Source organism: Aotus nancymaae, unplaced genomic scaffold (assembly GCF_030222135.1).
Source record: "Aotus nancymaae isolate 86718 unplaced genomic scaffold, 86718_ANA_hifiasm-v0.15.2.pri h1tg000064l_0, whole genome shotgun sequence".
Lineage (NCBI taxonomy): Eukaryota > Metazoa > Chordata > Mammalia > Primates > Aotidae > Aotus > Aotus nancymaae.
The window spans coordinates 13,732,179-13,753,977 of record NW_026988478.1 but is presented as its reverse complement, the minus strand read 5'-3'; the positions used below and the strand labels follow the sequence as shown (position 1 = coordinate 13,753,977).

At 33.5% G+C, this 21,799-nt stretch overlaps 1 protein-coding gene across 9 annotated transcripts in view; it reads right to left on the bottom strand.

Annotated features, from left to right (window-relative positions):
• Positions 1 to 381: 381 nt before the first annotated feature.
• The window catches only part of CSNK1G3 (casein kinase 1 gamma 3), a 102,852-nt gene continuing 81,434 nt past the window's right edge, over positions 382 to 21,799 (bottom strand). For 5 of the 9 annotated variants that reach the window (XM_012448245.2, XM_012448298.3, XM_012448255.3 and 2 more), the window contains 3 exons: positions 12,143 to 12,249; positions 11,645 to 11,668; positions 382 to 3,075 (listed from right to left, as the gene is read on the bottom strand). In XM_012448245.2, coding sequence (XP_012303668.1) covers positions 3,021 to 3,075; positions 11,645 to 11,668; positions 12,143 to 12,249 — 186 coding nt within the window. In that variant the 3' untranslated portion in view covers positions 382 to 3,020. The remainder of the gene's footprint in view (positions 3,076 to 11,644; positions 11,669 to 12,142; positions 12,250 to 21,799) is intronic. The other 4 variants (XM_012448303.2, XM_012448280.2, XM_064366224.1 and 1 more) reach the window with 1 other exon arrangement.

The window sequence follows — 21,799 nt, the reverse complement described above, 5'->3', positions numbered from 1 at the left end:
CATTCAGATTGGAATCTTAATCTTTAGTTGAATTTTTTAAATAGAGCCTTTAACAGTTTTGTATCATCTCCAGATTGTTCTCCTACTTCTGAAGGTCTCTGCTGCTGAATGGACACACTTTTCATAGGCTGAGTGTGGGCTTCTTTGCCTTATCTTACCTGTAGCATCCCTCAGTACGTAGCGCACCATTAATGCCATTTTGTAAAATCCCTTAAAGTACCTAGAACAATGATAAACGATGAGATACTGTTACAAATATGTGCTCTCCATCTGCACTAATTTTAGTCATTCACTTAAAACTAGATTAATAGTGGTTAATTTCTGTGAATATAATAGTATGATTCCATTTTCAAAAAGGATAAATGATTCTATTTACCTTAATTTATCAGAAGACATCTTTAATTACTGCTCTATCAAACAGTTCAGAGTAGTATATATTTTTTTAATATTAAAGAAAGCTTATATCCTTTACCTAGCGTGTGCTCTTTACCACTGGATTTCAAGAAAGCAAAACAAAACATAAACAAAATAACAAAAGCATATTCCTTTAACTCTGCTTCTCACATATAACAGACTAAATAAACCAAATTTTAAAAATTCCTATCTTAAGGAGTGGCATTATCTTACCCATCATTACAGGAAATGGTAAAGAGCAAGTTTAAAAAAACTACTTTTATTTTTTTTATTTCTTTTTCAGTTACATACTTTTAAACAGGGATGTGTTTCATTATTCAGACATTCAGGCAATGTTGACTTCATTAGTGTTGACAGAAAATAAGCATAAAAATGCAAAACATTGTTGGCTTAACCTGAACATACCTGCATTACCTATTATTGACCAGTTTGTGTTGCCAAAAGACTTATTCCTTGGCATTAAAATGGAGCACTTAAAAATATTGCTAAAAAGCAAATGTCTACACACTGGTCTTTGCAGCAAATAAGGGTATTTATACTTTTAAAATATTTTAAGTCCATAATTGGATTAATATACACACCTTCTTATGTATAAGGAGTTCAGATCATATAAACACTGTACAATCCAAAAAACCCTACTGAGAATAAAACTAAATAGGCTTATGATAAGAAATACAGATATCGCATGTATTTACAAATATCATAGACACACAAATTTGGTCAAATACTGTAAAGAAAGAAGTGGTTTCACATTATAATGGCCAAAACATCCATCTTCCTTACTCAAAGTAAATAAAATAAAAGCTCAGTAGGTAACTCCTGCAATTTAAGACATCATGACAGTATACAGATAGACAGAATGGAAACTGTTGACCAAATTATACAGCAAATGTTTTCTAGGTTAAGTGTAGGTCTTTAAAATCAAAAAAGATCAATCATAGGATTCATAGCAACAATGATAAACAATGTCCTGATTTGTGATGTTCATGTGGGTGCCTAATTCATCAAAAACAATGCATTAAACTTTTGGCTAATAAGAAAAATAAATTACAAAGTACAATTAAATCCCTGTAAATGCAATAATGAAATAAAAAAATGTAGATTTATTTACTTTAATATACATCTTAAATGTTACCTTGAGACAATAAAAATAAATAAGCATGCCTGGAGGCATACACTTAAAGACAACGAAGAGACTGCATGGAAAGAATAAGTAACAATTTTATAAATGAAAGATGAACATGAGATTTGTTCAAAATAATTACCTTTCTAGCCAGTCTTTTTGTTTTAACCCTTCTTAAAAATTCTGGCTAGTAGAATGTGACAATAGTACATGTGTGTCTTCATGGCTTAAAACAAAGCAGACTTGAAAAGTGAAGTGGGCTTCCTTTTTAACAGAATTTTTTTGTTTGTTTATATGCAGGCACTTCAAAAGACTATGGAGGCAAAGCACCTGACCCATCCTTTCCAAAATATTTTTCAATCATCAAAATTATGCTTAAAGAGTAGGAAAAGTCCAGAGAATCAGCAAAGTTGAATATAAGAGACTAATGTGCACAGAGGGCATAGAGTGACCCACTTTTTATTGCTGGGGGTCCTTTTTTTTTTTTATCAAAGAGCAAAATAATTACACAGACACCATTGCATGGCACATCCAAAGTTTTCTGCTTAAGGGAGAATGTAATCATTCAGCAGTAGGTTTCAGTGAGATTTCTTTAGGCTTCCACCATATACATTGCAACAAGGTTCACATTTACTACTTCTCCTTAGTGTACTTCTTTATAACTCCAACATATATCACTTCTTAAAGTATTCATTTCTTGCTGTCTAACATACATTATTATTTGGAAGCATAAAGTTACATTATACAAATATTTTGCATTTTTAAAAATAAGCGCTTTTGCCACTTCTGCAACACAGTACTTCACATAGTGGTGCAACAAAAGCAGAGCACATATTTACTGCACTACTTAAGATTCATTTTACCACTACCATCTGCTGAACCCATATTGCTTTTTCCTCAGTACCTCTGGGCAGTGACTGTACCATGATTTCACAGAGAGAATGTTAACATGACTTATGAATAACAGTACCATCAGTAATACTGAAATCAATGCAGATGTCACAAAATATGAACTTCTCAAGGAATAATTTCTTTTAAATATTTGGGCAACTCTCTTTTCTCTGTTGTATTATCCACTAAGAAAAAAAAATATTCCTTTTTGATTATGCTCTTACAGAAGTTATAAAAAATCAGATTAGGTATAAACTGGTTGACACTTAAGATACTGTACTGCTTTCTATAACAGAAGAACTTCTGAAAAATGTTCTACAGAACTGTATTCCTCAATACCACCTCATTGGTCCATTCCATTCATTGATGGGCAAAGCACTCATGTTTTGACAAAACTTTAAAGCTTCCATAGAAGTTAAATTAGAAAAAAAAATGAATGTAAGACAACCACAAAATGAAGTATCGAAGTATGACATTTTTGTTTCTAAGAGTGAGTCCTTGAAAATATATGTGGTCACTACAGAGATGATTTTAATCACAAGACAGCAGATGAACATGTAAGTAACTCCCCAGGATCTGTCTGTGTCCAGAGTCATTTGTGGCGCTGTATAGTTTTCCTTTTCCTTCGTTTGAAAAAACAGCAGCACCTGCAGATGAGGGAAACACTCTTTTTATTTTAAAAGCACTAAAATGTCACAGAGTTGACTTTATCACACTAACTTAAATGGTCATAAAAAGCAACAGGCTAGTGCAAGATAAACAGTGATTACACCAATGAAGCATATGTATTAGTGAAAATATGGCAGAGTTATTACTATTATGTTTCATCCACATGCCTTTTAAGAACAGCAAGACATTCTATGCAACATAAAAAGGAGCCATTAAATTCAAAAGATTTATACCTAATCTGATTTTTAGTAATACCAACTGAAAAGTTCATCCTGTACATTATCTCCCTTTCTCCCTGATATTTATATATGATTGTTGAAGCCATTATTAGAAAGGTAAAAATGATCCTAACATTGGGGAGTTTATTCTCACCAAGAATCAGTTTAGACTCCAAAAATAAAAAGACACTCCAATATAGTCAACGACACTTTCCATCATATTTACAGAGTGAAAGACAGAAAATACATTATATAGAAAGTCAAGACCGGCAATTTTTAATTCCTTAGGGTTACAGAAGGTCAAGCTTATTGAAAGTTTAGTCAAGGTAAAATTATAGTTAATATTTAAAGTAGTACAACTGAGGTGATTCTGTTTTGCAATTCAAAACTGCAAAACACTATAATCCTGACTTTTATTCCTAGGTGAAAAAAAAATCTTGGCTGGACACAGTGGCTCACACCTGTAATTCCAGCACACACTGGGAGGCCAAAGCAGGAGGACTGCCTGATGTCAGAAGTTGAAGAATTCAAGACCAGCCTGGGCAAAAGAGCAAAACCCTATCTCTAACTCTTTCGCTCTCTAAATATATACACATACATAATTATCTCTAAATATATACATACATACACACACACACACACACACACACACACACACACACACACACACATACACATTGGGCCTGGTGGCACCCGCCTGTTGTCCCAGCTCCTTGAGAGGCTGAGGCACGAGGAATGTTTGATCTATGATTTTGCCACTGCACCCCAGTCAGTGTGACAGAGCAAGACAATGCTGTGATCTGGTATGAACTGAAAAATGAGAATCACTGATCTGCTCCCACCAAAAAAAAAAAAAAGAAAAAAATTAAATGTACATGTATCTTTAAAGTCTCACAATCCTTCAAATAAAGGTATGAAGGTATGGCATTATTCCCCTCCAGATGTAAGAGTCAGCACAGTATACAACATGACAGACACTACATATAGTCAGGCACCTTTTCTTTTAACCTTTAAACAGTCCATCCCTTCCTAAGGTTGAGTTTACTTTTGGCACAGGCAAGCATGGTTGGGTATCCCTGGATTTTCCATTTAACTCCTGTGTGGATGTGTGGGTATGTCTATAAATCATATTTTGTAATAAAAGCAAAGTATATTTATATACATGGTGATTCTATTACCAAGAGCTGTCAATTCAAAGACTGTGTGTAATATGACCTTATAAAGATGTTTCTATAATTCTTAGCAATCTGTATTCATTAAAGAATAGCTTTAGCCAGGCACAGTGGCTCATGCCTATAATCCCAGCACTTTGGCAGGCTGAGGCGGGTGGATCACGAGGTCAGGAGTTTGAGACTAGCCTGATCAACACGGTGAAACACTGTCTTTACTAAAAATTAGCTGGGCTGGTGGTGGGCACCTATAATCCCAGCTACTCAGGAGGCTGAGGCAGGAGAATCACTTGAACCTGGAGGCGGAGGTTGCAGTGAACTGAGATCAAGCCATTTCACTCCAGTCTGTGTGACAGAGCAAGACTCCATCTCAAAATAAAAAGAATAGCTTCAAGTGTCCCATCCAGCAAAAGATTACAGAAAATGAAATAACTACTAGATATGTTTTATATACTTCTGTGAAATAAATGTAAACAGAATCTACACTGTCCAGTTAAATTACATAATCTCTCTACCCACATTATTAGTCAAAAATAATTTTGTATCACTTATTATTGTGATTTCTGCCATAATTATGAAACTGCTATGAGGGTACTAAAAACCAAATTACACAACTGCATTTCTTAAGTGAACCAAAAAGTATATACTGACTAGACCATGGAATGTAAATAATTTAAAACTGTGGATCAGCTGATAAAAATTCAACTAGAAATATATGTAATGATGGATGTTTATAAACTTTACCCATATGGAGGTGACTAGCAGAAAGAACTGAAATGAGTTACCCAGTCAAGAGCCTAGAGAAGAGCTGCTACAGTGAAACAAGACCACAGATGTTAAGAGATTTGCTCTGGACTTTAAAAAATAAGTCAAATTTATTTTTAACTGTCAGCTACCTAATATTTCTCAAATCTCAATCACTTTCTAAATGATAAAATCCTTTACTCCAAATAAACCTTTAAGATGTAGAAAAGAGCAGAAAAATATCCATATGGCAGAAAGCAAGACATAAAAATAGGTATTTAGAAGCGACAGACCAAATACTCAGAATATTACATTTAAGAATATGGTCATATTTCAATGGAAATGTATTAACTGTTTGATATAAAGTTGCTTTAATAATGCTCACTATTCTTAGATACTATCTTTTCAAATTTCAAGGTATATTCTTTCAAAAATTTTCTAAAGTTACATTAGCCCTTTGAAATGAGTAATTTAATGTAATACACATTTGATGAACAAGACTGAGTCTCAGATTTTCTACACTTGTATTAGCAATTTACTTTGCTTAGTTTGTATTTTCAGTATTTGAGAGTTCTGAGAGTTGAGTTCTTTACAACTTAAGTAATCTTTCCTTCAACAGCATTTTACTGAACTACGGCAAGCATTTATTTGAGACTAAATAAGATTTTCAAATAAATTCTAATGGCCCTTAAATTCAAACACAATCTAAAAAGGACACCTATTTTTCAGAAATAAATCCCACTAAATAAACATCCTTATAACAGATTTGCAAAAGTAAAGCTGGCATGCTATTAAAGCCACTACCACCAGAGGACAGTATTGCCTTATGTGATACAAATGCATCCAAATAACACAGAAGAGAGATGCTCTCAAAATATGATATACTTACAGAAGAAATAAATTGATGTTTTAACTTTATGGCTTATTTCTTAACATAAAAACAATTACCGAAATAATTAATTTATAGTCTTAGTGATTAAGAAATCAGGTCTCATCTCAATTGCTTCCTGTCTCCAGCACTCAATCTGAAACAGTGCTTCTACCATGTAGCCACTCAATCACAATACTGTTTTATTTTCCTGTAATAACTTACTCTTGCTTTAAAATTATTTTATTTATTTGCTATTTGCCTTTGCACTATAATTTAAGCTTCATAAAGGATTGCTCACAGTTAATAGTCCAACAAACTGGTACAAAGTTTGTACTTACTTAATAATGGTCCTCTCACCTCAGCCTCCTGAGTAGCTGGGACTACAGGCGCTCAGCTGGTACTTTTTTTATTTTTTAACTTTTAGTAGAGACTAGATCTCACTATGTTGCACAGACTGGTCTCAAACTCCTAAGTTCAAGCAATACTCCCATCTCAGCCTCTCAAAATGTGAAGCTACATCTCTACTCTAAAATTCGTTGGGAATAAATGTTAAGTCCTACTTACAATTAACTTTAGAAACAAACTTAGTACAGTTAGGCAACAAACAGGCAATCATAACAGATCAAAGTCCTAAAACACACAAAGGCTTTTGCTGTTGATACCATACCATCATTTCTCCTTTGTTCACTGCCGTTTTCTTAATCTAATTTGCCTTGTTTTCCTGGATATATGTCATATACTTCCTTCTTTCAAATCCACCCAGAAATGGAAGGATGTTTCCCTATCTGGACATGATGTTCTTATTTATCCCTTCTAAGATGACTCATTGCACATCCTTTGGTTGAGAGACTGTCAGTACCTCCTAGACCTACGCACAGAGGACTCCAGAACCTAGCTTCTCCTGTATAGAAGTATCTTTTATGGAATCTAATCTTTAATTCTTTGACAAAGAATATTCCCCTTAAGTGTAATTTCATATCTCTGGATCTCTTGATTAAAAAAAAAAATGAGGAACCATTTAATTAAGCAAGTAGAGTTTAGATCACAGAATAAGATCACCGACAAAATTAATCCAACTAAAAGCCTTCAGGCCCATCTTCATCTCGAATTCCTTCCTCCCTATCCACTTAAGTCTGAAATGACTTTCAATTAATCCCTTAAGTCTGAAATGACTTTCAAAATTTCCCCATCTTCTCATGCTGGCTTAGTTCAGAACTTTTCAACTTGCCTCCACCATTGCTAAGCACCTTTTAAAGTACTTTCCAGTCTAAGTCTCTCCTCTTTCCATCCAAATGGCCCCCATCATAAAAATGGCCAAGTCCTTTTCCTCTGAAATCTCATCAATGATTCTCCATTGACTAAAACATTAAGTTCACACAGCTCTTCAGAATTTGGTTCCCAACCTATTTCCACTCCAGTCTCATCCTCCATGAGGCTTCCTTCCCAGGTAGCCTATACTGTGGATGGAAGGGAGGGAAAGTAAGAAAAAGCGAAAATCTCCTTGCCATTCCCAGAACATACCAGGTGGGATTTCTTACCTCTTTATCTTTGCACATGTTCTTCTTTCCACTTAAAATCCACATGCTCTCTCCCAAAAAACAGTTATACAGTCTCTGTCACTTTGTATTACGATTTTTATACCTCTCTCTTTCTCACTGAACTGATCTCGAGGAAACATATTATTCTTCACTCATCTTTATAGTTCTAGAGATTATCAAAGTCTTGAACACTTAGTATTATAGAAACTAAACAAATGGTCTGAGACTGTCATCTTAAAACATTTTTTAAGCAACAGTTTATTAGAGACTACTAACCCAAAATACAAATTCTCTATCTAGTTTCATAGGAAAACTTAATTCATATTTTTAAACCATTTTCTGCAATCTGATAAGCCCCAGGAAGTGACATAAGCTTCATAACTGCTGCCAAATTAATTTTCCTAAGGACCAACCTGATCATATTGTTTCTTGGCTTAAAAACCACATGATGTTTCTTGGCTTCCTTTCTTGTGCTGAGAAAGATAATGTCCAAATTTGTTTACTGGCTACCAAGGCCCTTTGAGATTGGGATATTATTAGCCTATCTCGGTTTCCATTAATGTGTTTATATATTTTCTGCCTGCATGAGTTACTTCTTAAAGTTGATCAATTCTGTCCTTGCTCTAACCTCTCTCTCTTGACTTCCACCCATTTCCCTTGCCAAATCATACTCATCTTTGAAAACTAGTGTAAATGCATCCTTACCCATGAGGACTTCTCTGATCTTCCCAACTAGGAGGACATACTCCATTTTCTGAACTCCAGTAACATTTATCCCTCTCCTATAGTGCTAATCGTATAATACTTTTTATTAGAATGGTCCTTAACCCTGGCTGCTCCTAGAGTCACTTTGGAAGCTTTTTATGATAAACATGTCCCACCATAGACCAACTGGTAAAATCAGAAACCTTGAAAGTACAGCCTAAGCATTATAGTCACCTAGGGAGTTTTAAAACTCCCTAGGAGTGCTATCATTTATCACTTGTCTTAAAATTCTCAACTACAGTAAACAAAAAAGACAAAACCTCATTATTAACCAAGGTAATTAGCTTTTCCATCATTCTACATATGGGAGAATAGAGTATTTTACATCATTTGGAAATCCAATGCTAAAATGTGCATTACAAAATACATTCTATTTAATGGGGTGGGGTGAGAGGGATCTCTGCCAATTATAGGTAAGAAGAAAGATGATAATGAAACAAATTCTGAAAGAGAATTCTAAGCAGGTCTCTAGTTATGTGTCAAATGGTGGCAGAAAGAAGACAAGTACAAGATGCAATTTAGAAAAGGAGCTGGGTACAGTGGTTTGCACCTATAGTCCCACCTACTGGGGAGGCTGAGGCAGAAGAATCACTTGAGCTCAAGGGTTCAAGGCCAGCATTGGCAACATAGCAAGATTCCCATCTCTTAAAAAAGAAAAAAATCATGCTCAAATGTTTAGTCAAAGATTAAGGGGATATGAGAAACAAAATAATAAACCTGTAGAAATGTTAGCATAAACCTAACTAAAGAAAAGAAAAAATCTTGTGTGTTTAAATAGAATGTTTAACCAGCAAAGAGATAGGAAAATTCTGAGAATTTCTATAACCTACCTAACCCACCTGAAGTAAGTCTTCACTGATATCATGAGTTGCTATCCTTTTTTTAAAACAACCATTTTATTAAGATATAATTCATGTGTTATAAAATTTATCCTTTGAAAGTATATCATTCAATGGCTTTTAGTATTCAGACTGAGCAGCTATCACCACTATCTAATTTCAGAACGTTTCCATCACTCCATAAAGAAATCCCATCCTCCTCTTCTTGCCCTGAGCAATCACTTATCTTTTGGTGCCTATATATTTGCCTATTCTGAACATTTCATTTAAATGGAATCGCATTACATGTGGCCTTTTGTGTTTGGCTTCTTTCATTTAGCACAATGTTTTCAATTTCATTTCTTTATATTGTCACATGGCAGTCCATTCTATGGGTATACCACATTGTTTAATTATTTAGTAATGATTTATTAAGGAACATAGCCACTAGGAATCTGAGGATGAAAAAAAATCTTTGTTTTCAAGAAATTCAGTAAGTTCCAAGAAATGGAAGGTACATAAATAGGATAACATAGCAAAGGCATATTTAAGGAATCAATGCTATATAAAGTTCAGAAAGGAAAACAGAACTGTAAAGATAGGCAGGGGCCAGACTATGACAGGTATGAGAGACCTTGGTGCCATGCAAAGAAATATGGACATGATGTGACAGGCAATGGAGAACCCTTCCTACAGGAACAGCCTTCCCACCACTTCCTTCTTTCTTTCACATCCTCCAATGCCCACAGATAGAGACCCAAACACACACCCACACTCATCCCAACTAAATAAACTACTATGCCATTCTTCAGCGCCACCTCCATAAAGTATTCTCTGATCATCCAGGTCAGGAAATAATCTTTATCTTTATAAACTCTAATCATTTTTTTCAATATCCTTTTCATAGTATTAATCATATACTGACATATACTAGTACAACTGCAATCTTCCTGCTGGCTTGTAATCTACTCAAGAACAAGGACAGTATCAGGTATTTCAGAAACCTCAGCAGTATAATTCAGCAATTAATAGATTTGATTAAAAGCAAGTCTCCAGGAGGATGTAAATGAAGAAAAGCTAGTTTCAGTGAAAAGTGTGGGTATGGAAGTAGAAATATGGGATACCGATAAAAGAGGCACAAGCCTGGGAAGAAGAGAGATGAGAAATGTCATTGGCAGCTGGAAAAGAAGAAATAAATAGGGGTGATAATAGCTATTGAGTACCTGCTGTGTGTCAGACAAAATACCAGCACTTTATCACATTTAATTTTCTCAACCAATGAAGTAGATATTATTAGCTTCATTTTACAGAAAAAGAAACAAGCTTTCTTGAAGGTAATAAGTAAGTGACAGAAACAGGATTCTTCAACCTATGTTTAACTGCAAAAGATGTGTGCAGTAGAATCTGCCACACCACCACCCTATGTTCCTGTCTTAGGATTGCACCTAAAATTCACAAACATAAGTTGTTGTTTTTGTCTTTGATTTAAAAACATGCAAGTAAGACTATACTTTCAGAGATTTATTTCTGCAGTTCATAAAAATACACAAGTATACAACTAGTTATATCCTGAAATACACTAGTCTTTGTCACAATGTCAATAAATTCTATAGTCAAAAGTGATAAAAATGGATTCTTAATCACCGCTCTTTAAGAAAAAAATCCACAAGTTTCCTAATTTTGCAGCCAGCAAATGAGCATTATTTTGAAAGTTATATAAGGTGTCTTTAGATACGAGTAAAATATTTCAGCATTTACTAATCTAGGCAACTTCCTTTACTCAGTCCCAGTCTGACTCAAAATTTGTTTTGAAACTGAGAGAAGCATTTTAAGCACAGTATTACAACTAAAGGCAAATGTCAGGAAATAACTTAAATCCAAAATTATTTCTATTAATAAGAACATTACTTTTCATATCATGAGGATTTTTAAAATGACTTTCTCATTATAAGGTTATCATAAAATGTATCGATATTATGTTCAAGGGCAGTAACTGGTTAGTAAATGAACTATTGTTTTAGTGATACTACTGTGGGGAATGAGATCTGCTATATGTATTTAACAATTGCAAACAGAAAAAAGAAAACTTAATGCAAAAAATCTATCTTTCTATTTAAATAGCAAATAAAAACTATTACAAAACAAATGCACAAGCACAAGCAGGGTTGGTGTATCATCTATGCAATTAAAAAGTGGCCCTGAATCTATGTCACTTGAAGTAAAAAAGTTGCAGCAGGCAAAAGAGCTCCTCAATTATTTCTTGCTTTTCAGAGCTATCTTAATGATATCAAATACTTTTGAATAACTTTTACCAATTATAATTGCTATGTTGAGAGTTTTGTTTTCAAAAGACACAAAATGATGCTAAATCTTTGAAATTACAGTCAACGGAGCTATTTCTGCCTGCCTACACTTGAGACTCACCACATGTTCAACACTTTCTGGCAGCTATACACACACAAAAAAAAAAATACAAGGGAAAAAAAGAGAGAGAATCAGAAACAGCCCACATTGAAATTATCACATTGTTTTTCATGCTTAATTTTTTCCAAGCAATACTGTTATAATTTATGCTTTAAAAAACAAATTCAATATATTAAAACATGCATTTTATAAAATTAATATGTATTCTTACGCTTACAGAAAAAAGATAGCACATCAATAACTTTCATGCATCAACACTCTTAATTCTAAATAAGAATTTGAGCACAGTTCTTAAATATTTTATATTATTAAAATGTTTACTGAAACAGCCCTATTTTAAACTTACTATAGTGATTAAAATAATTAAGCATACCACTTGTTTTGCATGCACCTATTCCCTGAAAAAAAATTCCTGAAATAATTTTATGTAACTATAAATCTCAAACATGCATAATTTAAGAACAAAACGTTACTAAAACAAATAAAACAAACACATACTTGGTTTCATCCATCACTTCTACTTCAGTAGGGGCTGTGATGGGTGCATTTGAACGTCCTGCAGTGGGATCATCTGTGTTTAACTCTCCATTTGTAGAACTTACAACCTGTTTGAAAAAAAAAAAAAAAAAAAAGAAAAAATATATATAGTACACATACATACTCATAAATATACATACACACTAAATAGGTTATACAAGAATAACCATAATTAAGGTTAAAGTATTTCAATTAGAAAGTTAATGTGAGGAACACAAAACAATAGATAGCAACTAAATATAGTAATAGGTCTAGCATTTGATTTAAAGATCAAGGTCATCTAATATGTGCTTTTCAACTTACTTCCTTTCCTTATTGAAACCTCTGTCTTCTGTCTCCTTCCCTCTGGTTTTTAAGGCTAACTCCTACATGTATGTCTCAATCAGTTTCCTCTTGCGTGCCTATGTCCTTTGGCACTTTGCTATATCATGAATTACTTTCCTTGAATATAGAAAAACTTCAATATTACTCCTTCGAATGGATCCTTCACTTCAATCTGCAATTATGCTCAAGTCTCCATTTCAAACTGCCCATTTAAATAGTGACAACACCATTCATTCACCCAGTTGTTCAAATGCAGGGGTCACTGTGATTCGTCTTTAACTTAAACCCCACATCTAATCCATCAATGGTAGATCCTGTTAAATCCTCCTCCAAACATATCCCATATCTAATCAATTCTCACCATCTCTATTAGTACCAGGACTCCAGTCGAAGGCACTATGATCTCTTATGTGAATAAGAGCAAAAATCTATTATCTAGTCTTCTGCTTTGTCCCCCACTCAAATGTATCGTCCACACAGCAATCACGTTGCTCATTTTAAGTTGCAAATCACATCACATACAGCTCCCTGCTTAAAACTCTCCAATTGTTGGCTTCCTATTTCACTTAGAGTAAAAAATCTATACTCCTTATACAAATTGACAAAGTCCCACATGATGTGATGCCCATCTACCTCTCTGATCTCATACCACCTTCTCCATAGCTCACTAGCCTCCATCCAATATGTCAAGATTCTTCCCATTTACAGCCCTTGGCATTATCTACTGTCACTGCCTAGAATTCTCTTCCTACTTATTAGCTGACTTCTCATCTTTCAGATTCTCTGAGCAGGCCTTTTCTATCACACAGCTAAAAATTTTCATGCTGATACAGTCTTTTATGTCACACTCTATTTTAAATTATTTGTACAGTATTTATCAGTGTTCACGTTTTTCTGATTTGCTTATCTGTTGTGTTTCTTGACACCCATCCCTACCTCTATTAAAATTAAGCTCCAGGACAACAGAGACCTTGTATTGTTTCCTGCTATGCCTGGCACAGAACAGGCACTCAATAAATATTTGTGGAAATAAATGAATGCATGTGTGCATGAATGAAATCCTGAAACAAGATAAAAATCATAATGAAATTCCCAAATTCTCCCAAATTACCCTGTTTCTGCAAATTTACCTTATTGTTCTATTTCTTCCTTTTCCCTTATCACTAAACTTTTTGGAAAAAAATATATATAACTTACCACTTCCAGTTTTATAAAATTTTCCAGTTGTTTATTCCTTTACTCCTTGCAATTAGTTCTCTATCTCTACATAACTCTAATAAGAGTTATCTTAAGGGTTACCAATGATTCCGAGGAAATGTATTCAGTATACTTTGCTCAGTGCCTTATTTTCTTGTACATCAAATCACTTGGCACTAGTTGAACATTCTGGAGTAAGATGGGTCTAGATTCAAAACCTAGCTCTACCACTTACCAGCTACGAGACTCTGGGAAAAATATCTTACCTTGCTAAAGTTCTTAAGTACGATGAACAGTAGCATATAATTAACAAGGTTGATATGAGGGTGTGATAATATCAATACATAAATGTCAATATATAAAGCACAGTGCCTGGCATATGGGAAGAGCTCTAAATGGTGGCCATCCATCACTATGTTTCATCTATAATCATGGCTTCAACTATCACCATTAGCTAAAGGGCTCCCTGAGCCTAACCACTCACCCATATACTCAGTTTGCTAAACCAAGTTTGGTACCTCAAACCCTGCATTTCTGAAGGTAAATTTATCTTCCTCCCTCTGAAATGTATTGCTCTTCCCATAGCTCCCATTTCAGTTAAAGCCCTACCATCTTCTCAGACTTCCAGGCTCAAAAATCTAGGAATTCTCTTTGATGCCCCTTCTACTCCATACCTAATCTCTTTAAATGAAATAAAAGGTTAGCAACTCTGACATGGGCAACAGAGTTTACAACTGACTATTAGACTAAAAGTAGTATTTACAGTACCTTATATTTCTAAAATTTAATTAAGTTATTGCTTTAGTCTACAGCATGCTAGGCACCATTGTAGGTATTTGGAATACCAAAGTAAGCAAGATAAACATCCCTGTCCTTGTAGACCTGATACTTTAGTGTAGAGAAACAGGACCCTCTCCAACTCCAAGGAAAGTATTAATAACTACCAATCAACCAATATACTTGAGTTAATTTAGGAATTACAGAAGTTCAGTTTCCTATATCCTATACAGAATAAGTACTTAGAAATGAACACTGCATTTGTGCTTATAGCTGAAAACATACAAAACTGCCTTGATTATCTTCAAAGGCAATCTAAAGAAAAGAATACTCTTATATCTAATCATGCCTCTCCTTTTTTGGGGCACTTGCTTCCCCTTTCTGTCATTCTATTGAGCTGTAAATTTTTTCTCTTTATTTCTCTCTCTCTCTCTAAAAACATTCAAAAATAATTATTTGTTCTAATTATTGAACACAATTTGGTTCTTTCTTCTTAATTTTGAAAATGTCAGAGCCTCTGCACTAAACTGGATAGGAGAGAGAAAGCAGTATTCTTATCTCACATATTCTCTACTACCTTCATCCAGAGCCTGTATACAGTACATAATCAAACAGTTCACTGAAAAATTTCCAATGCTCTTTCCTCAACATACTATTCATGGCTTCTTATTCTCCCTTTTGTTCAATGGCCCTAGACAACTGGAGGGATGCCACCTCAACTTACAGGCAGCTCCTCTAGCATGTCTTCCCTTATTTTAAGCAGCATAATTGAAAATTTAAAAAAAAAAAACCCAGGTATTCTAAATTCTAGCAACATTAACTACATATTTTCCAGCAGCAATGACCATATATACACTGTAATTATATATAATCTGATTTACTTCAGTTCACGGAGGAAGATTTTTTATACCTGACTTTGGTAAATTTTATTTTATTGAAATGTTTCAAATCCCATTTTACCTGGTTGACCAGATCCAGACCAGAAGGAAGTAACATTTCCCTTTTATGTAATTTTTCCATGGTTTCCCAGATTCCCTGATCCTCTGAGTAGAGGCCAGTATCCCAAAGTCAGAATAGAATCACTGTGGTAACAGAGTTAAGACAGGATACTGCTATTGACCTTCATAAAACTGGCCTATTTAACACCAGTGACTTAAGCGTGTTATCATGGCATTAAAACTATTTTCACTTAAAATTTGTGTCTTTTTGCAAAAGGATTTTACAAAGAAGAAATGAAGATATAATACTCTAAATAATATATCATTATATTCCTGGAAGCCTAAATCAATCAAATATATACAAATTATTCTTATAAGCCAAATTCTAATGAATAGTCTACTTAGGTGACATTTCTAGAATCATAACTTGAACTAGAAGATTAGTCTCTGAAATATTAGTGTTCATCAGGCTGGTTTCTTGAAAGTATATAAAAATGACAGATATTCTAAGGTTTGACATTTCAAAAAATAATTTAGGCATTATACAGGATTGTTTGCCTTCTTAAAAAAAAATTCCCTCTGACATTCCCAATTTTACAAGAAACTTACTACGATTCTCATTTTAAGAAGTTAAAAAAAAAAGGCAACTAGACTACAGTTTTACTGTCAGAATTTAAGAGGGATACTGGAGAAACAGCCCACAAGCAAGTGTGAGACATAATAATAGTTCACTTAACATATGCGTGACAAATCCAATTCCAAAAGATGTTATTCTTATAGACTTTAGAGTATAGACATAACATATAGTATTTTTATTGTCAATGATTTTTAAAAGCCAATTAATGTACTTTCCAAATATAATGAATTAATACAAATTAGTTATACTACTGTCTTCCTAATTTCTTTTTTGTTGTTGTTGTTATGAGATGGAATCTCATTCTGTCACCCAGGCTGAAATGCAGTGGCACGATCTTGGCTCACTGCAACTTCCGCCTCCTGTCTCAGCTTCCCAAGTAGCTGGGATTACAGGTATGCAAGACCACACCTGGCTAATTTTTGTATTTTTAGTAGAGATAGGGTTTCATCATGTTGGCCAGGCTTGTCTCAAACTCCTGGCCTCAAGTGATCACCCGCCTCAGCCTCCCAAAGTGCTAGGATTATAGGCGTGAGCCACCACGCCCTGCCTGTCTTCCTAATTTCTATCTGATATCCTGTAAGCAAGATTACCAAGTAATGCCTTGATATAATATATTAATTAACCAAATATATTAGCCAAATTTTCATCTATCCAATCTATTAGAAATACTAAAACATCATATATTTTATTAATGTATTCAGCTTTTTTAAAAGGTATCTATAAGAAAGCACACTAATGAGATATATTAATAGTTAAAAGAGTGACTTCCAAATAATTTCCTGAACCTGTGCTAGGATATATAGATATAGATATAGATATATATAGATATAAAATATGAAACCAACTTCTTTACATATCCTAAAGACTAAAAGTATAATTGATATTCTTGGTATTCCAAAAGATGACCCTAAAGCACAGGCAGTGACATGCTTTAGGGTCATCTTTTGGAATACCAGATCACCAGCTTTGTCCACAAAGATAACCCAAAATGGATTTTCAATTAACTTTCACTTAGGATCATTATTTTCCTTGATCATCCCAGTCTTTGGAGATGTCACTGTAAATGTTATTGTAAAAAAAAAAAAGTAAATTCATAATACTAATGTACCCCAATGATAACAGAAATTTCCAAAACTAGATTAAAGGAAATGAACTAAAAATTAAGTAATAAAGGCATATAACTATATTCCCATAATCTCTCTTTTGCAGATTTCAGTACCCCAGAAAAGTATGAATAGAAAGATGTGATTGTAATAGTCACTAGATTTTGTTCCTTGTTAATAACTGTATTTTCAAATATTTGATAGACTGAAATTAGTAATGTTTTAGAACGGTCAGTATTCACAATTAATGTAACTGAAGTAATGGTATCTACTATTACTCTTGACTTTAACACATATGTTTTATTATCATCTCCAGATATATTTGTCTAATCCTTTTCTTTTATCACCACATGTATTTATTTGTTTGGATGCTTCATCAGCTAAAAGATCAGATTGCTTATCACAACAATGAATGTTATTCTTTCATTTTCCTCAACAATGCCTGGTTGTACAACATATCTGCACCATTTGTAATTCTGCCCCTTTTTCTCCCAAATGCTCAAAGTCACATTATTCCTTATATTCAAACCAAATACTGTACAACTATAAAAGATTTCCAAACAATTGGGGGTATACATAGTACATGTATAAGTACATTTTACATGTAAAATCATGTAGAATAGTTTTTCAGTAGTGTCCTTAATATTTGTCTTCTTCCTTTTGCTTACAGTTTCCTCGATATGGGATCAAATTTTCAGTTGGCACTGAGCTCAACAGATTTGTGCTACAGTGAAAAGCACAGCTAAAATGGAATTAGAGATCACTACTATCTGTTGTACATGATATATTTTAAAATCTAATTTTGGAGATCTTGATTTGTCAGGTAGAAACATATCAAAAAGAAGTAAAAACTGAACTTTTCCTTTTCCCTCAGCCCCACACCCAACTAAAGTCTACCTTCTAATTCTTTTCAAAGCCTTTTATTTTTTGTTATCCCCACTACCCAACATTTTTCCCCAACTACAGACTTTTGAGAGCTGTATTCCTCATTTATACTTGTCTCCTTTCAACCTAGTCTCCAGCAAAAGCAATCTTCAGAAAACACTAATCAAAGTTGGTCTCCTAATTCCCCTATGTTTACCCAGTATTCTCAGAATAAAGCCAAGTTTAATAACAAGACCCGTTAGATCCTTCATAATTTACCTTCTGCCTACTTTCTCAGTTTCACTTCTCAACACACACCAGCTTGACTAAATCAGCTTCCTTAATATGTCTCTCACCCCATAACCTTATATACTATCTTTTCTGACTGGTATACTTCTCTCTTGACCCCTTCTATCTTCTTCAGTTGATTAGCTCCCACTGGTTCTTTAGGTCTCAGTTTAGATGTCACTTTTCCCAGAAAACCCTGACTCATCCAGGTTATGTGCTTTTCCTATCAATTCTCCTAGTACTCTGTGCTATCCCTACTTATCACCCTGCCTGCTCATCAGCCTTCTCCACTGACTTCTTCATGGACACAGGCACCATGTCTTTATATGCTTCTTTTCATTCAAAAAAACCTAGAAGAGCCTAGCACATAACCCTTAGATATTTGCTAAATAATGAATGGCCAAGAAACTGAATGTGGTAGGTCTGAGTTTTTCAGTCGTATTTATTATCACCAATGATTCTAAGAGGGAACTGAGAGGGACACACTTGATTCTCTTAGGGGTTTTCCAGAACACAGGGTAAAAACAATACAAAATAAAGTTTTTAGATATTTGAATATTATTCTTAGTCTCTTGAATGGAAAAAGTTTATCGAATGTACAGCTGTATCTTTTTAGGTAGTGATTTAATATGTTTAACTAAAGAGATAAAATTAGAAAAATCCCATTTATCAATGCTTTCTTTTGACTGTACCTCCAATACTTCACTTCCCACAGATCAATAAAAACCCTACTCAAGTTTCTTAATTTGCAAAAACAATAGATTATACTTACCTAACACTTCCTAAGCCTCAACCTCTATGCTAAACACTTTTTATAAAATTAAATTTTCATAACAAAACCTAAGGTAGAGGTTTTGTTAAAAATCTCATTTACTAATAAATAATCTCGGCACAAAATTTGAACTCAAATCTGATTGCAGAGCTTGGGCTCTAAACTGCAACATCATCAACCTGGTAACACTATGTCTGGTCTGCTATATAATAATTCGGAAAAGCAGGGAATTCAAATTTAGACTCTGCTGACGATTTCTACTAAAAGCACATCTGAAATAACAAGTATCTGAAGATCTTTCTATAGGTCAAAAATGGGAAAAGGTTTCACCTTACATGTCAATTCTAAACAGCTTGGAATGATTTTCAGTGCTGCACTGAGAGCAATGATCAGTTCCATGGAAGAGACTGCACTGACAGATGAGGAGTCAAAGCCATGGTTTCGTCAAGGCTCATTTTAACTAACTATTGATTCTGTTGCTGGATATCCTAAATCTGTATCACACTTCAATACCAGACAGCTACCTATTAATTATGAAAATGTCTTTCCTAAAAACACTATTTAATGATAAACTTAGTATGTTTATTTAGAATAATTTTTTAATTGCCATATAAAGTCTTTGCATCTCCTGCAAAGCCAATGCTTGAAAGTTTGTTCAACAGTTGATTTAACAACCATTGCACAAATAAGCCCAAGGCAAATTCATCTCATATTTTTGTATTATAAAAATTTTTTCTCTTTATTTCCTCCCTTTATCAGACAATGAGAATAATATTAAGAGAACACATTGTTTCCCTATCTGCTTTCATTCAGAATCAAATAAAGTATTCAATTATAACAATATCAGTTCAAATTTTAGGTGCTTTTCTTTGCTCTTATTATGTTTTAATTTATAATTTCATTAGTCCATTATTCAAGTGTTTTCAATAACTTTGAAAGTGTTTAGGACATAAATTATAAATGAATTCAGTCTTTACTTTAGAGTGAGAAGGATTCAGGCATGATCCTACTTAGGCTGTTAATGTCCATCATATCATGTGTCAGTTAATACTGTAAAATACATGAGGTCAATGAAAATACTATTTTTTGTTTTACCTATGTATTTATATTACATATTACTCAAAATCTATTGATCACTTATTGAATATTAGGATGAAGTCAGCTATAGTCTCAGTAGGCTGAAGAGTCTTAGAGAGAAATGAGACATGAGCAAAGTTCAAATATCTCTGTGAAAACATGTGAGCAAAACAATAAATATGAAGTAATGAAATAATGAGCGAATAATGAAATTCATTCACCCTTTGACAGTCCACAGAAATCCCATGAGGCAATGTCGGGGAATCATGTAAGAGTAAGAAGAGGCTAAGAAAATAAATCTGGTAATGGTACAGAAATGGTAGGAAAATTTTCTAATAGTGCCTTAATTGTTGCACTGTGCAAAACACCTGGTATAACACATACACACATACTTAAAAATATGTAAATATATATAGATACATACAAAATATAGTTTGTGTTATGCAAATAAAATATAATTTGCTCAATCAGCTTTTCTAACTGTATGGATTAGGTCATAAAAATTTTTACAATTTCGGTACCCTTGCCTCTAAGTCCTTCACCCTAGGCTCTTACAGATCTACTCAAATAAGTCTACCACACATTACTGAAAATTCTATAAACTACAAAATTCTACAAAAGTAATTGATTTTATAATTTAAATTACCTCTAAAATTTAATGGTGAGAAAAATATGAGAGCTCATAAGATTTAATCATGATTTAATTTTTAAAATTCAAATCAAGAAAAAATAGAATCCAGAGTACAGAATCAGTTGATTAAATATATACACTAAGAAAAATGCAAATTTGATAAAATGGCAAATAATTCAAGTAAAAATATGTAAAGGAAAAAATGAAAATATAAAAAAAATTCTATACTGAAATGTAGTGAAGTAACATTTGTTATCTCACCTACTTTAAACTGGCTTTTAGATTATCTGAAACCAACATTTTAAAACACAATACGAGCCTCAAGCAATCTTTCCCTGTTTCTACAATATATATGAATCATTAAAATTTACAGGGCAATAGACAGCAGAGTATATATAGTAGCTGTCTCTACGAGTATATAAAAGGGGAACAGAAACAAATCATAAATAAGGAACTGCTTAAAATTTGTGTAAAATGCCACACAATTAATTGAGGGGAGTATTTAATAAACACTTGTCATTTAAATTTCCTCCATCTGATATTTTCTCTAAGTACAAACAAAATATACTCTGATAAAAATTAGGGTCATGTTTATTTGAACAATTAATCAGAAAGTTCATTCTGAGTATTAAGGATGAAAAGCGATTATTTAGCTGATTAAGTTTGAAGGAAGCAAAGTCAATGAATGGAAAAAAATACAAAAATGTTCTATTAATTAATGCATTAAAAAATATCGAGATTATTGGGAAGTCAGGTTTAATACCTATTTCAAGTATAATACCGTTTGTTTTTCCAATCTGCTCTATGACTTAAATATTGTTGCATATACTTGCAAAAATGAAGAAAGGAAAAATCTTGGTATTCCTGGTCTTTCTGGACCACATTAATTTTGGGTTTTGTTTTTTTTTTTCTGGTAAATAACAAAGGAATAGAATTATGGAAAGAGTAGTTCAGCAACAAATTTTCCATTAAGATATGAAATCATGCCATGAGTTCCAAAAAAATAAAAA